Source organism: Notothenia rossii (assembly GCF_949606895.1).
Source record: "Notothenia rossii genome assembly, chromosome: 5".
NCBI lineage: Eukaryota > Metazoa > Chordata > Actinopteri > Perciformes > Nototheniidae > Notothenia > Notothenia rossii.
The window spans coordinates 23,712,113-23,732,865 of NC_136903.1; the positions used below are offsets into that span (position 1 = coordinate 23,712,113).

The following is a 20,753-nucleotide window of genomic DNA, read 5'->3' on the forward strand; positions in this document are numbered from 1 at the left end:
TCTTGTCATTTTCCTCTTGCATCTTTCTTCATGTCTCCCTGCCCTACTACTCCACTTCCCCCACCCTCTTCATCCCTCCCTCCCTCCCTCCCTCTCTCCTCTCCCGTCCAGTGACAGTTCAATGATGCAGTGATTCATAGCTGCAGTGGGTGCTGCCTGATGGTCATGTGACCAAAGCCTGCCTGACAACATGGAGAACAACACAGCCTGGCCGGTGTGTGTGCGCAGGCACATGCTCACACACTCTCATACAAACACAAACAGGCACACTCTATCACACCGGCGCATGCTCACAGCCTCACATCTTTGACGCAATCTGACACAAACAGCATCAAACTGGTGCATTGATGGATGCCAATACCCTTTGCAACATAGCTAGTCTTTATGATTATTCTGAAATCACTCCCCATTAGGACAAAAAAAACTCTCAGCAGTATCTGCATGGTAAATATTGCCGTTGCACGGTGCAACACTCAGCCCTAATGCATTATTCACAATCTCATGCTTCCTCCTCATAACTTACTCTAGCATCACCTGTAGTTCATCCTGCTTACTGATGCTGACACCCGCATCCATACAGCCACTCATCACTTCCAGTGGCATGTCTGTGAATGGATTATGTTGTCTTTTTTGCTGCTTCTGGTATATATAAGGGCTCCAAAGGGGTCACATGCTTCGGGATAATAACTCAGTGGCAGTGGCTCAGTCAGTAGCGGATTGGACTGTGACCCGTAGGGTCGCCGGTTCAAGCCCCCGACCAGACCTACAAATGGAGTGTGGACTGCTACTTGGAGAGGTCCCTCACCTCCTGCCCTGCCGTGGTGCCCTTGAGCAAGGCACCGGACAACCCCCTTCCCCCCTCACTCCCATTGCTCCCTGGGCGCTGTGCAATAGCTGCCCACTGCTCCTATTACTAGACTCCTGGTACTAAGATGGGTTATATGCAGAGAATACTGTGTGTGCTCTGCATGTGCGACCATTAAAGAGGGTTTCATCCCTCCCAATATTATTATTATTATTATTATCTTACAGTTGCAAGTTTGCACCCTGCAGCAGCTTATTCACAATTTCTGATAGCGATGAAATATTTGCTCAGCCAGTAGGCAATACTCATTATTCCTTTTTTTAAGGGAAGGTTCACGGCAAAATAAAAAAATGTTTTCCTCTTACCTGCTGTGTGTGTGTGTGTGTGTGTGTGTGTGTGTGTGTGTGTGTGTGTGTGTGTGTGTGTGTGTGTGTGTGTGTGTGTGTGTGTGTGTGTGTGTGTGTGTGTGTGTGTGTGTGTGTGTGTGTGTGTGTGTGTGTGTGTGTGTGTGTGTGTGTGTGTGTGTGTGTGTGTGTGTGTGTGTGTGTGTGTGTGTGTGTGTGTGTGTGTGTGTGTGTGTGTGTGTGTGTGTGTCAAATGCATTGAATTGTCCAGTATCTGATTCTTCTCATTCCAGTCATGAAGCACTGTCTTCCTGGTTGGATGCTTAACATATTTTCCTGAAAAATAACTCTTCTCTTTTCCTCGTTCCTTTGTGCAGGTGGAGCTGGGCAGGAAGCAGGAAGTGGTGGTTTATGACCAGAGCTCCAAAGAGGCGGGGCACCTGTCCAAAGACGGCTTTGTGCACATTCTCATGGGGAAGTTGGAGAGCACCTTCCACAAAGTCTCGCTGCTCACCGGTACGGCAGAATGTGTGGAGTATTGGTGTGAGAATGGCGCGGATGTTTGTTTTTTATGTATACAAAAGACATGGCAGGTGTGCCTCACCGCAGCACCTCTGCCTGACTTCAGTGCAGTTGTTTGTCCTTCCACTGTTTGGTCAGCAGATGGCGCTAATGAGCAAAACAACTGTTCTTACCCTCATATCATAACTTGTTCCTCATTTCTTAACTGGCAGTCATCACAGGTCCACAGGTACGTGTGGAGATAAAAAGGAAAGGAGGAAGTATAAAATCCCACATACAAAGCCTCTCTGGTGACTCTTTGATGTTTGAGCTTTCCCCACAGTCGCTCTGTTACCCAGCATCACTGAAATAAAGCTGAAGATTAACTTCAATACTCTGGCCTTATTTACCACAGTTATTATCCTGTCATAGTGTCCACTAAGCACACTAAGACTTATAATTGAGCCCCGGCAAGACTGTTAATAGCCTCGTTGAGTTAATAACATCTCGACTGCGGTGGCTGCAGCTTTTAAAAGGGACGACATCACGCACACATCCACCAGCATAAGTCTTATGAGTCCGTCCTAAATGTGTCGGCACAGAATGGGGAGCGTAATCTGCCTCACTCAGGATTGGAAATGAGACGGCAGAGGCATGCTGCTCGGGCAAATCTCTACTCTCTCCTCCACATCCCCATTCTTCTCCTCCTCTCGGTCCTCTGCCACCGCTGGGAGATTAGTGCTTTTTCATGAGTCATTCATAGATGTCGAGGATTGCCTCAAAGCACCCGGGCTCCACAATTAGTCACAGAGATGTACTGAACACACGCTAAGGCTGGGCAGACCCGCACACACAACCATGTTCGATATCACACACACTTGTCAATTGTCTCCTAAAGCTTGGATTTTCCTCCTCAGCTTTTTTGATCAGACGTCATACACTTTTTAATGAAAGACGACTTCCCCTCCTCTTCCTCTTTATCAGTCTCCTCAGCTCACTATCACATTTCTACAATTTCTCTCCCCGCTTTCTGCTGTTTCCACGACAACAGTGGCAGAGAATATTCCTCAGAAGGATTCAGCCAATGGGAGTGGCCGTTGTTTGGGTGGTTGTATTATTGGGGTCAGTGGAGCTAGCAGCCTGTGTATGTACATACTTGATGTCTATGTGTGTATGGGTGGGCAGATGGAGTTGCGTGTACGCACAATCGCATACATGCATTTTTCCCTGCATGCATTAGATCATTATTACATGCACAACTTGCTGCAGGATTTACTCGTATGTCGAGGGAAGCTGCAGAGGTTTCACTAGAGAGATAGCGTGAGAGACAAGAATGCTCGCCAGGGAATTCTTTAAGGATTTTTAACTATAAATCATTTTAATTAAGAAGGCATAATGCCAATTAGAACATATAAGGGAAAGACCATTTCAATGATGGGCTTAACAAAAGCAAGGAGCCTGTGGTCTGGGAGGGTGTTTCACTTTCTATTTGGGGAGGAAAGAATTTGTGAAGTCAGCTTCAGAGCCTGTTGTGGTACAAAGTGTGTGTGTGAACAAACTGGGCTCTTCCCACACAACAACCTCAAGCATGCATTTGAATTGTTTTATACTTCTGAAACAATTAATCACACTACAGAAACATATCGACCACAAATGATAATCGGCATTTATTGTGTCAGACAACTAAACAAAGTGATGATGTCACCACTTGGCTTATTTTGACAGGCGTGTTTCCTCTATTTTCAGACATTTATAGGCAGAACAGTTATTGATGCATTAAATCATAATACAAGTTATCATAAGTTGAGGCCCTTATTTTTTCCTCCCTTCCTGTTCCTCTGTGTTGGCTTTACTCACATTCTTAAAGATTGGAGTTTTCAATTGCAAAACAGTAATGCTCTTGTCTCGTTTCCCCTTCATTCACTGCCCTCTTTCTCCCCCTACCTCCCGCTTTTCCACTTCTCCCATTGCCCCTCTTCTGAACCTCAGATTTATGATGCAAATAATTCCTGCGATGACTTCATATCTGAATGACTTATTTTCAGCCTCACGTATGCAGCAGACCACACAGGCACACGTACAGCACACAGCCAGACAAGTGAGGGGTGATGCTGGTGCAAGAGGGGGGTCTAGGAATGAGGGTCAGATAGAGACATGAATAGAAAATAGTCCTTAAATGGGATGGACAGGGCGGATAAAAGAATAATGACTGAGCTTCGGTCTGAGGGGGAATAAGGGCTTTTGTTTTGATCTTATGCAGAAGCTTCCTACAGGGGGATGAAGGCCGAGGCACTCATCTCTAAAGTGGTCTCATAGTTTCTACATTTAAAGTAATTTCTATTGACATGATGAAAGAGGGGAATTCATTGCAGGAAAGATGACAGATAATCAGCTTGACTTACATGTTACATAACCTAAGTGTGAGTACTGGGAACACATTGATCTAAAAAAAAGAATCAGTGACCCCTCTTAGGTTTCTCTTCTCTCTCATTCACCATATAATCAATAACTCCGAAAGCACACCACTTCCTACATGTGGATGATGTCATGGAGCAAATCCGTGTCCCAATAGGGCCATTGCTTTTGTGAATGACTTTCAGTGTTTAGTTTTAAATCTATAGATTCCAGCAGGATGTGGTGGTGATGGCTGTTGGGAAATGTTTATGCGTGCATCTGAATGCATGTTTATATGTTATTACTTCATCCACTGTGTGAGCGTGTTTGTGAGAATCATGTCTCTCTGAGGACAGCAGTATTTTTACCACAGCCATGATCTCACCCGGTTGGAGCTCAGGCTGATGTGTCTTGCCTTTTTCAGAGTTCTGACTTTTTGTGTGTGTGTTTTTGTGTAGAGGAGGAGAACAACGCTCGGTTGGAGCCAGCTGCCTCCCCAGTGGGTCTAAAGTTTACGTGTTTCCCACCAATCTGCAGCACAGAGCCAAGGCAAAGACCACACTGCCTGCTAGTGTGTAGCTAGGTGGCGTGTTAGCTGATGCTAACTGCGTTGCTTTGTCAAGCGTCACTTCTCCTCTGGTGTCGGCCTGCCACCATAACATGTTTTGATGGTGGCATCTAAACTTTGCGTTCCAGTTTTAGCAGTTTGTCTGATGCCGAGACGGAATAGAAAGAAAATATATTTTCACAAATGAAAGAAAGTCTGGAATAGGCACCTAGGTTCTGCAGATAAAAAGAGATGTGGATAACGGTTTCAAGAGGAAGGTGATATGAATGATAATGTGTTGTATTCATAGCGCACACGTTTCAAATGTAAGCTGTAACAAATGCAAAAACAGGGACACAGAGGTAGGTCATGAAAGAGAAAAAGGAACAGGGATGCAGGTGTATTTGATCAATCTCGTGTGTGTGTGTGTGTGTGTGTGTGTGTGTGTGTGTGTGTGTGTGTGTGTGTGTGTGTGTGTGTGTGTGTGTGTGTGTGTGTGTGTGTGTGTGTGTGTGTGTGTGTGTGTGTGTGTGTGTGTGTGTGTGTGTGTGTGTGTGTGTGTGTGTGTGTGTGTGTGTGTGTGTGTGTGTGTGTGTGTGTGTGTGTGTGTGTGTGTGGTTTGCAGATGTGCAAAACTGCTTCTAATCTTCCCTAGCACCATCTGCCAGTGTTTTTCGCAGGATTACTAAAGCGTCACATGACTGGGTCAAAGAGAGAGAAGGAAAGAAGAGGAAAGGGCAAGAGAATGAGACAGAGACGAGGGATGGATTATGTCTAGATTCTCAGCACTGGGGACAAAAATAACCTCTCAAATGTCATTGAATATGCGGTTTCAAACTCCCAAATGAGAGGATTCTCTGCATTCTTCTGGTTATTTTCTCACACTATTAGACAAAATGATAAATGATTTAATCATAAAAAGTTCGATGGATTAATGCTTGATAATTAAGATTGTTAGTTGCAGAACTAGCGACTGAACAGTCTACATAATATAATCCTGACAGGTAGCTATTTCGTTGACCTCACCCCCACCTGTCGTAATTCAGCTAAACAGGCCCGGTGACATTTGAGCTGTGTCACATTCCACACTACTAACAGCGTCTCACCAGGTGACATACAGTATGTGTAGTAGAGATAAAAAGATGAATCGATTCGTTTCTTAACTATTGATTTTATCTGCAGTATAACAAAATGATCTGATTCCAGCTTCTCAAATGTGATCTCATGTTGTGTTTTCTTTACACCTTTATGACAGTAAAGTGGACAAAACAAGACATTTGGGGATAATCTTGGGATTATAAACTCTTTTAATTTTATAGATCAAAATCGAGAAAATAATGAGATTAGTCAACATTAAAAATAATCAGTAGTTGCGGTCCTAGCGTAGTGATTTCAAACAAGAAATCACAACGCAATTAAGTACGATTAAAGTCTACTTGCATTCTAAATGTACTTAATGTGTTAATAGTCTATGCACCTTGCCTTAGATGCTCTCAACTCACATTTGCAAGACAGTGGTGTAAGTAAATCATACAAAAGGTAAATATTTAGCTTTCTCTCTGCAAAGTTTGTTTGGCAGTAGTATCCAACATAGAGCTGCTCTTCCTGTTTAACTGGAAAGCAACGTGATTGTTTAAATATGGTATGCACTGTGGTATGAGCACATAGTCTGCAGAACAGGGATGCACTTTGACTTTGTACAGGTTAGCAAGCGGACTCCCACGCTGTCAGCCTGCCAGCTCAATGCGAAAGCACACAGGACGAGACATGGTGATGACATACTGATGAGAGGTACTAGGAGATGAAAGGCGCCTCTCTCTCATTTTCTTTCGCTGGCTCTCTCTTTCCCTCACACACCAAAAATCACAAACACATACAGGAGCTGCTGTGTACCCTGGGGCTTTGATGAGATCAGGTTAGGGCGTGACTGCACCGACAGAGGTACAAAGGTCAATTCAGTTATGTGTCAATCTTCTGTGCAGTTATACAACGGGGCGGCGGCCCCTGAGTGTGTGTGTGTGTGTGTGTGTGTCCGTGTGCGTGTGTCCGTGTGCATCAGAGAGAAGCTGAAGAAATGAGGTAATCGTGGGAGGCCAAATCTCACAATGCAACCGTTCACAGAGACATTCCAATGAGCTACATAAGGAGGTCTGTTTGTGTCTGTGTGGTTGTGTTTTTTTGTGTGTCTGCATGAATATGTGCATATGAAGTAGAGCGTGCATGAGCATGAGGCAATGCTTTAGAGTGCACGTGTGAGAAAAAGTGAAAGACAAAACAGAAGGAGGAGAGCCGTTGAGGCGATGAGGTAATACTCCTCATTTCATCGTGTGTGTGTGTGTGTGTGTGTGTGTGTGTGTGTGTGTGTGTGTGTGTGTGTGTGTGTGTGTGTGTGTGTGTGTGTGTGTGTGTGTGTGTGTGTGTGTGTGTGTGTGTGTGTGTGTGTGTGTGTGTGTGTGTGTGTGTGTGTGTGTGTGTGTGTGTGTGTGTGTGTGTGTGTGTGTGTGTGTGTGTGTGTGTGTGTGTGTTCACAAGTGCACAAGTGTCCCATTGGCTACTTTGTGTGAGTGTGTGGAGAGCTCATTCCGTTAGACAGGCTGTCATGCTGAACCATGCTGTGTTCGTCAGCCTCCTCAGAGCTGAAAGTCTCGCTTTATGTTTTTTTTCTTCTCCTCCTTCTGGAGCCCCGCAGGAAGTCTCCACATCCTCTTAACTACACACAGACACACACAGCGCGTGCACGCACACCTGCGGAGTTGTGGAGTGCAAGTGTGTGCAGGATTCTCCCGACAGACACGGATCACAAAATGTTATGGGCTTAGAAAACTGCCAAATGCTTAGAGGTTTTACTTGCTAGCTGCAAATCTCCTTTTTAGGATGAGACGGGAACATGAGTCGCCGTAGATACCTGAGTGATGAAGATCATGTTGAATTGAGTGAAAGTTCTCCAGGAGCCTCTGGCTGTTTTCTGATTGGTCGCTGTGCAGGTCTGAGAGGTTGCACAATAACTGTTGTTGCTCGCCTGAGGTGCTTGTTCTCCCTTCCTCCATCCTTCAACTACGCCCTCCGTCTTGTCCATCATCCCCCCCTTCTTAATCTCCTAACCTGCCCTCTCTGCAACTCTTGCCCCTTTCTCTCTACCTCCCCCCCCCCTCTCCATTATGCCACGGGGAGCTCCAGCAGATCAATGATTTCATTGAGAATGAGCCAGTGGTGCCATTAGGAGGTGAGCTCACCTTCCCCGGGGAGATCAGACACATTATTCTCAATGACCTCGCCTTCCTCTCCATCCCTCCGTCAGCCCCTTTACCTTCCCCCTATTTCTTCCTCTTTCCCCCTCCTCCCTCTCTCCTGTTTCACGGTGCTGAGAACAGAGCTCTATTTTTAGTTCCAGACTCCTGCGGTCGTCACATCTGGCGCCAGTGGCCTCGGTGCTCTCACCCTGGCCTGTAGATACACAGACACACACACACCGGCCACACCCCAGCTTGCACCAAGGGAGCAGAAAGGTCAAAGAAAATGGCCTTACAAAAATATCCATGACATCACCTCCCTGCTCGCTGAGTTTCAGACTTTGAGAAGCCTTGGAGTTGCACAGTGGCATAAAGCTTTGAGCTGTGCAAACAGGTATGTAGTGAGCTCATTTATTTTACGCTCACACCTTGAAAAGGCATTGCGCAAATGCTTGACTCGCACAAACTCCTGCAGGCCAGCTAATGCATGCACATATGGACAGACTCACACACACACACATTATATGGTAACAAGGCCCAGAGGAGGCCTGTGTCAAGTTGAGTTTTATGTAACAATGTTCTGTTTCTGCCAGTGTGTCCCCCCCTCCTCGTCTGTCTCATTGGCCTCACATGATGAGCTTGATGTCATTTTTTTTTTACCCTCAAAACCGGAGAACAAAAACAGGCCTGTGTGTGTGTGTGTGTGTGTGTGTGTGTGTGTGTGTGTGTGTGTGTGTGTGTGTGTGTGTGTGTGTGTGTGTGTGTGTGTGTGTGTGTGTGTGTGTGTGTGTGTGTGTGTGTGTGTGTGTGTGTGTGTGTGTGTGTGTGTGTGTGTGTGTGTGTGTGTGTGTGTGTGTGTGTGTGTGTGTGTGTGTGTGTGTGTGTGTGTGTGTGTGTGGTTCCAGCATGACGTGATCTCACTGCTCTGCTTGCCCTTCTCCTCCATCAGAGTCCCTTACTGGTTAAGAGGGCCACACACACACACACACGGTCAATGAAACGCAGTCATATACTCTAGCATGCAAAGAAGAGAAAGACATTAACTCTTGGATGCACGCTTAGAAGACGTGCTTAAAATTCCACGCAATGTGGATAAAGATTAAAGCTGGAGAGGTGGGTTTAGACACACACACACACACACACACACACACACACACACACACACACACACACACACACACACACACAGTGGCGGTTCTAGGCCAATTTGACTGGGGGAGCCAGGCTGGGGCCAGTTATTTTCGGAGGGGGGCACAATAAATGCAGGACGAAAAAGACAAAGACAGTATGAAGTAATTGCGCATAAGAAAACAATAAAATACAGTTATTGGTATTTGTTTCAGTACACATATTTATTTCAGATACTTATAGTTACAATTTTTATGCTCTAATGGGTCCGACTAGAATGACAAATAGCGTTAGTTCCGCCTATTCCGTCAGCCAGGAAATCGTTTAATCATAAACTTGTTTTATTTTTATTTATTTGTTTCATTTTCAGGGGGGCCACAGGGGGGTCCAACATCAGCGTTAGGGGGGCCCTGCCCCCCCTAGAACAGCCCCTGCACACACACACGCACACACACTGAATATAACATCTAAGCTTAGAACAAAATGTGTTCATGTTTGTCACATTTAAGTTTATAAAGTCACTTACAGTATAGAGAGATTACACTTTCTTTGAGAAAAATGGAAAACGCTTTAAAGCATGACTGTCAGACTCAAATAACACAAATATTTTTATACAGAGGATTAAATATGACATGCATAATAACCTCTGGTTTCCTTTCTTACAAGATGCAGTTTGCCTGTTTTATACCAAGTAGGAGAACTCCTGTGGGACAGTTCTTGTTCGACAGTGCCATAAATACTTGTTTAAGCGGCTTTGTGTATAAAAGTTGATTCACAGTGCATACCTCGGGGCTCCTGCTGCATTTTAAATCTATCTAGAAGCCTTTTGAACATCCCAACCCGCCCCTGTACTGCAATCATCCAGCATGGATTCAGAATAGTTTGTTTAAACTGTTACCTAGGCAGTGTCAACACATCAGGTCAACAGGAGCTGAAGTTGAACAGCGTGCTAAACCAGGTCGGTTTCTCCTGGCTGTTCGTCCCCATCAGCACCTCATAACTCGAACATCACCCCGAATGCGAGCCAAGCGCTGCTGTAGTTTGGTTCCTGAGCCGTCTGCTGCAGCTTTTATCCTGATGACTCTGACACACATGTGGAGTGGAAATTTCCAAGGCCACAAGAAACGGGGGGAAAGGAGTAGTTAAAAATGATGCTAGTTCATCCTACCCAAAGCTAGCCTGCATTCACCAGATTCCATTCATGCTCGGACTGCCCACTGCCGCTCCTGTCATGGCGTCATTCCTTGGAACAATGGTGGATTCCTGTTGATCACCGTGCCGTCTTGATGCTTTGAAGTTGTTGTACTTTATCTCCGGCATACCGCAGTGCTGCTTCCTTATTTACCAAATTGGTTGCCTTTTCTTTTCCCTGCCTGTTTTAATCAGATTAACTGCACCTCCGCAACGTGGATGTGATTATATGTCTTGACAGCCTTTTGAAAAGTCTTACAGTATGCAAACATTTATTTTAATGCGCAGTTTGTGAATAATTTTCTGAAAAAAGACAGGGGGTTTCTTTATTGGCATAGAGTAGAGTAGCTGGCTGTAGCAGAGCAGGGAGTTTAAACCCTCAGCGGTTTAACACTTCTCCTGGTATGTACACAGACTTGTAGCAGAGGTCTTATTACCGTAAATTCGTGCTGACCACACACTAACTTTTGGGCTGAACCTCTGAGGCTGCCTCTGCTTCCTGATAAAAACGCAAGATTTGCCATTGCCCAGCAACAGTCTAATTTTGGAGTTCCAGCCCACGGCCCAAGATTGAGGAATGCAGCAGTTTGTGATCATTCCCGGTCCTCCTGACATCTTTCCCCTCTGAGCACACACAAACACTAACACAAAGTCACTCACACACATCCACACATACATAGATGAAAGCAACCTACAGAGAGGCCACTTCCCCTTTTGTTGTGCAACTATTTCCTGTTTCTGATAAAGTGACACCAGGGCTCCCCGGGGTGAAAGAAGGAGACGCCTAGGAAGCTCAGCATGTTTGTATACAAATGTGTGCTGTGAGTGTTTGTGTACTTTTACTTAAAAAGTGATTTAGGAGGGGAAAAAGTCCAGAAGTCCCACCATCCACTTTAAACATAATTTTAAAAGTGCTATAGAGGCGTTGGCAGGGCGCACACAAAAACAGCTTGCCCAGTTCCTCTCTCGGCATTGCGTCATTCCTTCTCTATTGTTCTTCTGTAGCTGCTGAAGTGATGTCACTGCTTCATTGTGGATGTGACACAATCACACACACACATACAGTCTCTTACACACACAGTCTCCAGGGCCTGTAATGGCAGGAAAACCAACCCTGACCGCGGGTGTTACGATAGCCGCTGTCACCATGATGTCCTGTACGCCCAAATACAGTCTTCAGGGAGTAACGCCTTGCTGCTGCTGCGTGCCTGTGTGTAGCAGGGCACTGGGAAGGAAGGAAAATTCAGAATGTGAACCTAAGCAAACATATTTATATTCTAATATGTATTTCATAAAAAAAAAAAAAATGATTTCCTCAAGCATCAAAGTGTATTTTAGGTCAATAGAGAAACCGGTGTACATGTCAGCTGCAGACAATGATCGAGAAACACGCTGGTACAGTCTGACACTGGGAGCTAATTATAAGGCAGGTAGAACTGATGCTAGGAGGCACTGAGGTGTGTGTGTGTGTGTGTGTGTGTGTGTGTGTGTGTGTGTGTGTGTGTGTGTGTGTGTGTGTGTGTGTGTGTGTGTGTGTGTGTGTGTGTGTGTGTGTGTGTGTGTGTGTGTGTGTGTGTGTGTGTGTGTGTGTGTGTGTGTGTGTGTGTGTGTGTGTGTGTGTGTGTGTGTGTGTGTGTGTGTGTGTGTGTGTGTGTGTGTGTGTGTGTGTGTGTGAGATCAACAGAGGTCCAGATGGCTTGGCTTCCAGTACAGTGTGTCAGTGAGCCTGCCTGCTGCGCTGATCGGAGTTAACTAACACTGAACTGATCTGAGACCTGCCTGTCAGTCCGCATGTAGCAGAGGTACAAACTCACTAAAAACAAACTGATCCGCTGTCAGCCCCTTTATGTTGGAGCTTCGCAGTTAATACTCTGCTAACGTGTGTGTGTAGACATGCAGAAGACAATGAGAGAACTGAAGCTTATTTTAAGTTGTATTGCCTTCAATTGCTGCAACGAAACCCTGTGTATCCCAGCTTAGGACATTAGCATTTAGAATGAAATAACCATCCGTTATGCACAAGTGATCGTGTGTAGACAAACTCACCTCTGGGGAAATGACATGGAGGAAGAATGTTGCACGCACGCACACATGATTCATTTTTCCATTCCTGCAGACTGATTTGCAGGGTTCCTCCTCATATTTAACCTTTATGCTCACACACGCATGCATTACACATCTATATACATCTTCAGAAAACAGCTGTGGGCCGTCTCACTCTCGGCTAAAATTAACTTTCACTTTACACACTCACACTCACATTTTTGCACAAAGTAAATGCACAGGCTTCAAATGCATCCCGCATACTGTAAGCACATGCCTGCGGTGGCCAGCAGAATTTCATTTTCAGGCTTAACAGCCCCCCTTTTCCTCCACACACACACACCGCTGAACATCTCCAACTGGGATTTTTGCGTAGTTCATCTGGTTTATGAGGACCCGTCTGGTCCTGAAAGCCCCCCTTGGTGCGTTTGATATCTTACCCTCTTCTCTTTCTTTGTGTGTGTGTGTGTATACAGTATGCGCTTCGTTGAGTGTATGTATCTGTGTGTGCAAACTAATTTGTGGCCAGTGAGATTTACTGCTGCAGTGGCCCCGGGTGCTGCTGGGCTCCTCCAGGGGGTTAAGTTGTTTGGAGGGCAGGGGGTCTTCTGCATGACTGATGCGGGCAGGCCTCCCTCCAGGCTGCATAGATAGAGATGAAAGTAGCACATGCATGAGCACACACACATGACCAAGTAGAGCATCCCTTAATGGCATACACCCCCCACCTCCTGCCGGCTTTTTATATCTGAGGTTCCTAACTCCACCTTCCTCGTCCTCACCCCCCCTCAACCTTTCTTTTTATGATGTCATCGCCATCGGCTCGTGTTATTGTTCTGAAAACAGGGAAGGAAGGGAGTTCTAATAAATGTAGTGCTGGGTATTTTATACAGTACATTGACATTTTTGCTATTGGAGCAATTCCAAAGCAAAAATAATAACAAAGAGGATATACTTGTTGATTATTTTATCTTAATGCACCATTTGCCGAAATAAAATAAATAAATAAAATAAGATTACATTAGAAAAGTTCCTTATTTTGATCAACACAAATATAAACAAAATAACTAAGCTTCCAATTGCTTATTGACACACACACGCACGCACACACACACACACACACACACACACACACACACACACACACACACACACACAGCTCTCACGTTCCCTTGCAATATGACCTCATCATTTCAGCTACCGTCTCCCTATGGATTCAAACAGCCCCCAATTACTTCCAGCACCCCTAGCTACCTAATCTCCCCCCGCTCTCCTCCATCACCTCCCCCATCCTCAATTGCTCCATCTCTCCATCCATCCTCCCCTCTCTCTCTCTCTCCCCTGGTGACTACCTCACCCCCCAGGCATGGCAGCTGTGTTCTCCTGTAGGCATTACATCACTGCAAGAGCAGCCTTGTTACTGATCCCCTGACAACCAACACTATCAACACACACACACACACACACACACACACACACACACACACACACACACACACACACACACACACACACACACACACACACACACACACACACACACACACACACACACACACACAGAGAGAGACACACACCAAAACACATGCACATACAGAAACACACAAACACACCCTTTTGCACATATGCTTTTGTTTACGCGTTTCGGAGAAAATAACTGTCTCCCCGTCCCGTCTCAACCCTGCAGCAATGTCCGCTCTTGTCTTCCTCTCAACTTGCTCTGTTCATCCTTTTTCACACATGGTGCACACACACACAAAGATGAAGTCACACACACATTAACTCATCACCCTAACCTGCCCTATCCGGAGAATGACGTCTCTTTTTCCTGATAATATCCTGACAGATGATCTGCGGTGTCGGATGGCGCTCCTGTCGCTGCCTGTCTCACCGGGGGGGGAAGAGGGTACTAACGAAATATTCTAAATGGAGTGTATTTTATTTACATTTCAGTATGACTACAAACCTATATGGTATTTTTTGGCTAGATATAATAAATTATTATTTGAATCGCGTCATTTTAGGCTGTTGTGATTAGTGTTAATTTGGTTCAGTTTCCTAAGAGCGACGCGTTTCTCATCCAATCAATCAACACATGTATTTGTACGCCGGTACATTTTGTCTCAGCAAAGGAGACAAAATGTCCAAAAATCTTGGAGTTTGGCCAAATCTATGGCAAAACCCAAAAAGCGTCCAAGTAAAGTTTTTACTGACAGCGGGGACGCAGATCTTGTCCTTTTATCTTTATCATTCGTATTCACACCTGTGATCCAAATTCACAAACAACAACAAAGAACATACAAATCGATGTTCCCTTGTTTTTTATATTTAACATCTAATAGTCTTTACATTGCTTGTACATCCATTTCTGCTTTTACCATCAAACACACCTTGTGTACTTTGGCCTTTACTCACCTTCTCTCTTTCTGCCTTACGCAGCTCATCTCAAACTCATCTCTACTTCTCTCCCCCTTTCTGTTTTGGCTGGGCTCTTTGTAAACGGTGCGTCGTCCCAGTAACAAGTCCCTCTACCATTAAAGCACGCTCTAAATCAAAGAGATGTCAGGGGAGGGTGGAGGTAGGGGGTGTCCGGAATGACTGTCCTACCTATTTCTGTCGCAGCAGGGCACACATGTGCGGTCAATAAAGAAGGCCTGGTAGTCATTTATAGCATCTTGGCTGTAATCCTCTAATTAACACGCCTACTATTCTGGGCCTTGTTACCCTGCTGAGGACAGGGGGGGGAGGAGGAGAGGGGTGTAAAGAAAGTGAAGGCATGGTGTTTTCTTTAGGAACTTGACTATTAAAACACCAGTGGGTTACTTTGTTTTGTTGCTGTTGGACTCCATGCAGGTGTTTTTCAGAGCTTGTTTTTAAGGCTTCGAGCCACACAGGCAAAACAACCAAACCAAGGTGTGGACTCAAACGGGGGTGTCTTTTTTTTGTCTAGTGACCCTGGTTGACCACTGTGGAGTGCCACAGTTGCTCGCACCATCTGAAAATGAGGAACAAAGTGTGTGTCTGTGTGTTCGTTTGTTCTTGTTTGTTCTTGTTTCGACATCCTCCCTAAAGCAATGTCTGCATTTTTCACAAAGCTCATCATCACCAAGTGACCTATTTCCTCTGCCGCTCCGTCTCTCAATGACCCGCTGTTGAACAGAGGGTGACGTAAGGCTGTTCTCACCCGTGTGTGATCATTCAGGGGTCTGCAGTGATGAGATGAGGTTAGTCCGTTAGCATGCAGCTGGCCCCTTCACTAGACATCTTGTATAAGCTTATTTGCCCTTTTTTTAGAGTGAGTCTCACCGTGGCGAGGACTTAAAGGACTTGAAGCCCATCTGACCCTGTTTTAATGTAATCAGTGTTCCATGATGTCTCAACCCGAGACTGCACAGACAGTCAGACATGACATTCGACTGACCCGCTCACGGCAGGTGCTGTTTTTACGAATTAGTGCTATTTATTACCAGCAACAAGTTGACCCACTTCAAATGGCCAGTTATACAAACCTATAGTTACATGTAAAGGCTTTAGAATGTATTTAAAATAGCAGTTTTTGCATAATAATTAGGTAACATTCAGTCTCCTCGTTGAATCATTTGCTGCCTCCATAGCTGGTCTTGTGGCCTGCGTGTTTGTCATTCCATAGTAAAGTACCAGAAGTCTGTGGCCTGTCAAATGGGATGATAGCTGCCGACCACAGGCTTGTTTGGTCTTCTCGTCGCCTCCAGTCTCTCCGTCCTCTTTAGTCTGCTTTCCTCACTTCTCTCTCCTCTACAGATTTACTTTCTCTCTCCTCTCCTCTCCTCTCCTCTCCTCTCCTCTCCTCTCATCCCCAAACGAGAGAACACGGTGTCCAAAGACAGGCGCGTTAGACATGAACCAGCGCAGGAAACATGGTGAAGTCACACACATTCCCTCACCTTCAGAGACAAATCAGCTTTCAACACTCTGACAGTCTTAATCCCCCCCTCTGCAGTAAGTGTAATGTGCTTCCAAGCCACAGTACATTTAAGGCAGTAGGACAGCCTAATGTAGCCTCTGCTTACTGATAAAGATGTATGAAATGTGCATAATCTTGTTTACCACAATGAATATTAAAGTGATATCGGGAATTTGAACAAGCATACATTTGCATCTCATGTTTTTATAATTTAAGTTTAAAAACCTTAAGCAAATATAAGCATATCATCATGCACATCAACACAAGCATTTCCTTTTCTAACCTGTAGTCAACAACACAGATAATATGAAAAGTGATAGCAGAGTGTATGTTTCTTCTAAACAGTAATATAGCTGTGTCTCCAGCTAGGCCCCTGAGGTGGCCGCATATTTGTTGTGTGAGTAAGGAATGTGGTTACATGCCTTAGACATTAGCTATGACGGAGCACTGGCTCCACAAGAGAGGGAGGGTGCAAGGGAGGTAGCAGAGGAGGAAGAGCAGGGAGGGAGGGTAGAGTCTGAGCTCACGGCAAGTGAGCTCATTCTCCCCCAGAGCTCGAGGAGAGAGTGCAGCTCCGTCATCCTTTTTGCAGAGAGAGAGAGAGAGAGGAGGAGGGACTGAGAGGGAGGAGTGTAAGCCAGCGACTGAGCGAATGAGAGACGGGGAGAGCAGAGCAGCACAACAATAGTGGGCTGCTCTTCTGGCTGTGGACTCACAGAGACAGAGAGACGCTCTGTGGCCAGCTGCAGGCACATTACAGCTGGCTTAAACGTACAGACAATACAGACTACACACTTTGTTTTTCCTCCTGCTCTCTATGCGGTGACCATTCTTCCCAAAAACCACAGAATTGCTGAATTTTGACGCACGGGCATTTCAGGAATTTTTGTGGTCACTGCATGGAATTTTTGGCCATACTGTAGGTGGACTTGGGGAGCGTGTCCACAGACAATTTGGACTAGTTTTTATTGTTCAGGGTCTGTTCTCAGAGGGTCGCCGCCTGGACACTGGAACAGCTGACCTAACCTAGAGTGGACTTGAGCTTCAGCAGGAGTTTTCGTCGACTTCGGATTGTGGGCTCACACTTCTGTTTGTGTGTTCTGACATTTTTTTTTGTTGCAAGGGCTCACTCCATCCCTGAAGGAGGGGGCGCCAGAACATTTTACATTTAGTTGTGTGTGACACAGAGAGTGTTCTGGGGGATGCCGCTGGATGTGGTGATTGCCCCAGCAGAGGACTGTTTTTGGCCGGACCTGCAGGACACAGACATGAGGCTGAAGATCAGGGTCCGCCGAATGAAGGAAGGGAGAGAGCTACGAGGTGTGTATCCACCTGGACTCAGATCAAAATAAGTGTGTGTGTGTGTGTGTGTGTGTGTGTGTGTGTGTGTGTGTGTGTGTGTGTGTGTGTGTGTGTGTGTGTGTGTGTGTGTGTGTGTGTGTGTGTGTGTGTGTGTGTGTGTGTGTGTGTGTGTGTGTGTGTGTGTGTGTGTGTGTGTGTGTGTGTGTGTGTGTGTGTGTGTGTGTGTGTGTGTGTGTGTGTGTGTGTGTGTGTGTGTGTGTGTGTGTGTGTGTGTGTGTTGGCCTTTGTGTACAGAGCTATCATACATATTAAATGCAGAGAGTATGATGTCATATCATATAATCACTGAAGTTGCTAGGGATTTGGCTGTAAAAGTCCCCACTGTTGCATCCAGCTGAAGGTGTGTATGTGGGGAAAGCCCCCTGATATCACTGCAGATGAGTACAAAGGCACAGTGGGCTCTCTGGGTTATGAGGTATTCTAGTCCAGACACGTTGCAAACGTTAGATGTGAATCGAATATTAAGGACTTGTGCGTATATACTGCTATACATGGCCAAACATGCTAATTGTTTTCCCACCTTATTGTGCTTGCAGCTAATGTGTTTAGAGAGGCAGCATAAGAAAAAGAGGATTAAGGGGATGACATTATAAGCACAAGAAGCGATGAAGAGGAAGGAAAGAAGATGAAAAGGGCCCTGGGGGGTAGCCGTGACCCGCGGTATGACATAGTGCTCATGCTCTCTCAGCCTGTGGCCATTGAGATGTAAAACTATCACAAAGGCTCTTTCTTTGTATCTTTCTTCTCCTCTGCTCTTGGCTTTTCTCCTGCTCCTGCTCCCTCTCTCCCTCTGCAGAATGGTGTCTTGTGTAGATCATGTTATCAATATGTGTGCAGTGTGCACTGCAGGTGTTTAACATAACACCTTTCACACAGAGCTCTGAGGCACTGCAGAGCTGTAGTGCTAGGGGAAAAAATCCTTATTATACCGGCACTAAAAAGCTTATTGCACAAAATATTGCTGGTGGTAATATAGTTGGATCATAACTGTATGAGAATATGGGTGTACAGTTTGCATGCAGATGTAGATGCAATGCATATAACAAAGCCAGTTTAAAGCAGTGAGCACAGCAGCCCTCAACACCTGCCACACTTCCCACTGATAGGTGTTTCTTTGTGCATGTACAATCCGTCTCTACAAGGCTGTGCAGCTGGAGCTGTCAAACTCATTAGCTCAGACAAAGCTAACAAAAGACAAAATCACACGTTTGCCATTAGCAGGTGAAAATAGGATTGTGTCTGTCACAGGTTATTTTGAGGCTCCTCAGCATGCCTCTGTAGAAATAGACTTGTGAAAGAAGTCTGAATTAGAAGAAGGCTTTATAGTCCTGTTTGCATTAACACGTTACTGCTGAAACAGCAGTTGATCAAAGTGACATACTCCCGCTATCTGCCTGCTAAGATAGAGGAACAATGAACAGTTTAACCATCAGCCAGGATAACACAGAAATTCCCGACCATCATCAACCTGACGCCCTGTGCAGAAAGCGATGACATCATCCCCCTACCTCATCTATGGGTTGTCGATCTACACAATTCTGACAGGCTCTACCCCCCTCAAACACACACACACACACTCTCATTGCTTCGCTGCTGCACAGCCTTTGTAGAGCTGAGTGGGACATGTGTGCAATGATGTCATGTTGGGAGGGTGAGGGATGGTGGTGGGGGGGGGTCACATTGAGATGCTAATGTCCCCTCAGAGTGGAGGGGACAGCTGGAGGGGCGCAGAGGATGTCGTCATGTCTCCCCCGATATGAACTACAGAGGAGAGCGAGGGATGGAGGGGTGCGGGGGACTCATTCAGGCAGATCAATGCCCCCAAGCTGCAGAAGAGTGTGTGTGTGTGTGTGTGTGTGTGTGTGTGTGTGTGTGTGTGTGTGTGTGTGTGTGTGTGTGTGTGTGTGTGTGTGTGTGTGTGTGTGTGTGTGTGTGTGTGTGTGTGTGTGTGTGTGTGTGTGTGTGTGTGTGTGTGTGTGTGTGTGTGTGTGTGTGTGTGTGTGTGTGTGTGTGTGTGTGTGTGTGTGTGTGTGTGTGTGTGTGTGTGTGTGTGCGTCTTGTGTGCACCCCCTCTCTATTAACAGACGAGTTAAAGAGGGCAACTGAAAGCTACACAGTGTCTGAAACACACACACACACACACACACAGACACACAGAGCCAGAGGGAAGGGGTGAGCCTGAATTGACGAGGGCAGTCAATAGTACCAACAGCAGTGATGTAACAGCACAACACCCATTAACCATAACAGCCAGGCAGGTGTTGTGTGTGTCCGTTTGTCCGTTCAATATCTCCGGGATTCCACTTCCATTTGTCTATCAGCATCGATCCAAGCTGCAGCAAAGCCCTAAAAAAGCTCAGAATTTGATCCAAATATATTTGACAGGACACACTTTTTTATGTCTGTGGATTAATAACCTGCACTTTTGAAATAGGAATGTGAGTATTTAGTTGTAGAGAATGTCTGCTGAATGAGGAGCAGGAACCAGAAACAAAGGAGGCCTGAGTGCTCGGCTCTGACAGGACAAGAGAGGAAAATAAGCAGTTGCATAAATGATGAAGTGGGCAGAGGAAAACGGAAAAAGGAAGTCAGCGCTGGCTAGCACTGCAGAAGGCAACACAGTGCCCTCTTTCCCGGTTGTTGTGTGTTGTCTTTCCAGCCAAATGTTCTTTTATTTTTTCAGAGTGTGTGTTGAAAATTGGGTTAGTCACATCATGTACAAGGATATTTCCCAGAGTGATACAGCACTGTGCCGAATGTCATCTGCAAGCTTGAAAATAAAAGTTGAAATAGGACTGTGTAGCACATGATCATGACCTCAGCATGACGGCAGCCATTATTTCTGTCCAGCAGAAAATGTTTTCCCTTCATTTTCTGATGAAATGTTAGTGGCATAGACTAGCATGAAGGCACCACATGATTACTCTGACTTCTGAACCCAGTTGTATCCCTTTATTTCAATTTAGCAGTATGTCGGACTCGTCTGATTATCATGTTGCGCTGAAGGTGAACTCATCTCTCCCTGTTGACTTTCTGATGTCATCTCCAAGGACAGCTGTGCTGGTGTGTGTCACAGGGTATTTTCAGTGACCTCAGTGTGAGTGTACAGTGTGTTTGTGCTTTGATTGGGACGCATGGATGTGTCATCGTTGTCTTGTGGAGAATGTGAGGCCATGTCTCTTTGGGTTATTTGGTGCTCTCTGTTGTGTGTTTTGTCTGCCCTCTGGGTGCTCAGTGTGTGTTTTATTCCATCTTGACAGCGCTC

At 45.6% G+C, this 20,753-nt stretch overlaps 1 protein-coding gene and 1 long non-coding RNA gene across 5 annotated transcripts in view; one reads left to right on the forward strand and one right to left on the reverse strand.

Annotated features, from left to right (window-relative positions):
• Positions 1–20,753, forward strand: part of dusp8a (dual specificity phosphatase 8a) — a 42,377-nt gene that overhangs the window by 14,209 nt on the left and 7,415 nt on the right. For 3 of the 4 annotated variants that reach the window (XM_079683263.1, XM_079683265.1, XM_079683264.1), the window contains exon 3: positions 1,527–1,665. In XM_079683263.1, coding sequence (XP_079539389.1) covers positions 1,527–1,665 — 139 coding nt within the window. Of the gene's footprint in view, positions 1–1,526; positions 1,666–16,738; positions 17,447–20,753 lie in introns of those variants that run through there. The other variant, XM_079683266.1, reaches the window with a different exon arrangement.
• LOC307040438 lies at positions 10,620–16,538 on the reverse strand. The gene is made up of 2 exons (XR_013808490.1): positions 13,797–16,538; positions 10,620–12,825 (listed from the first exon to the last, which is right to left on the reverse strand). It is a non-coding gene; the product is annotated as an uncharacterized lncRNA (long non-coding RNA).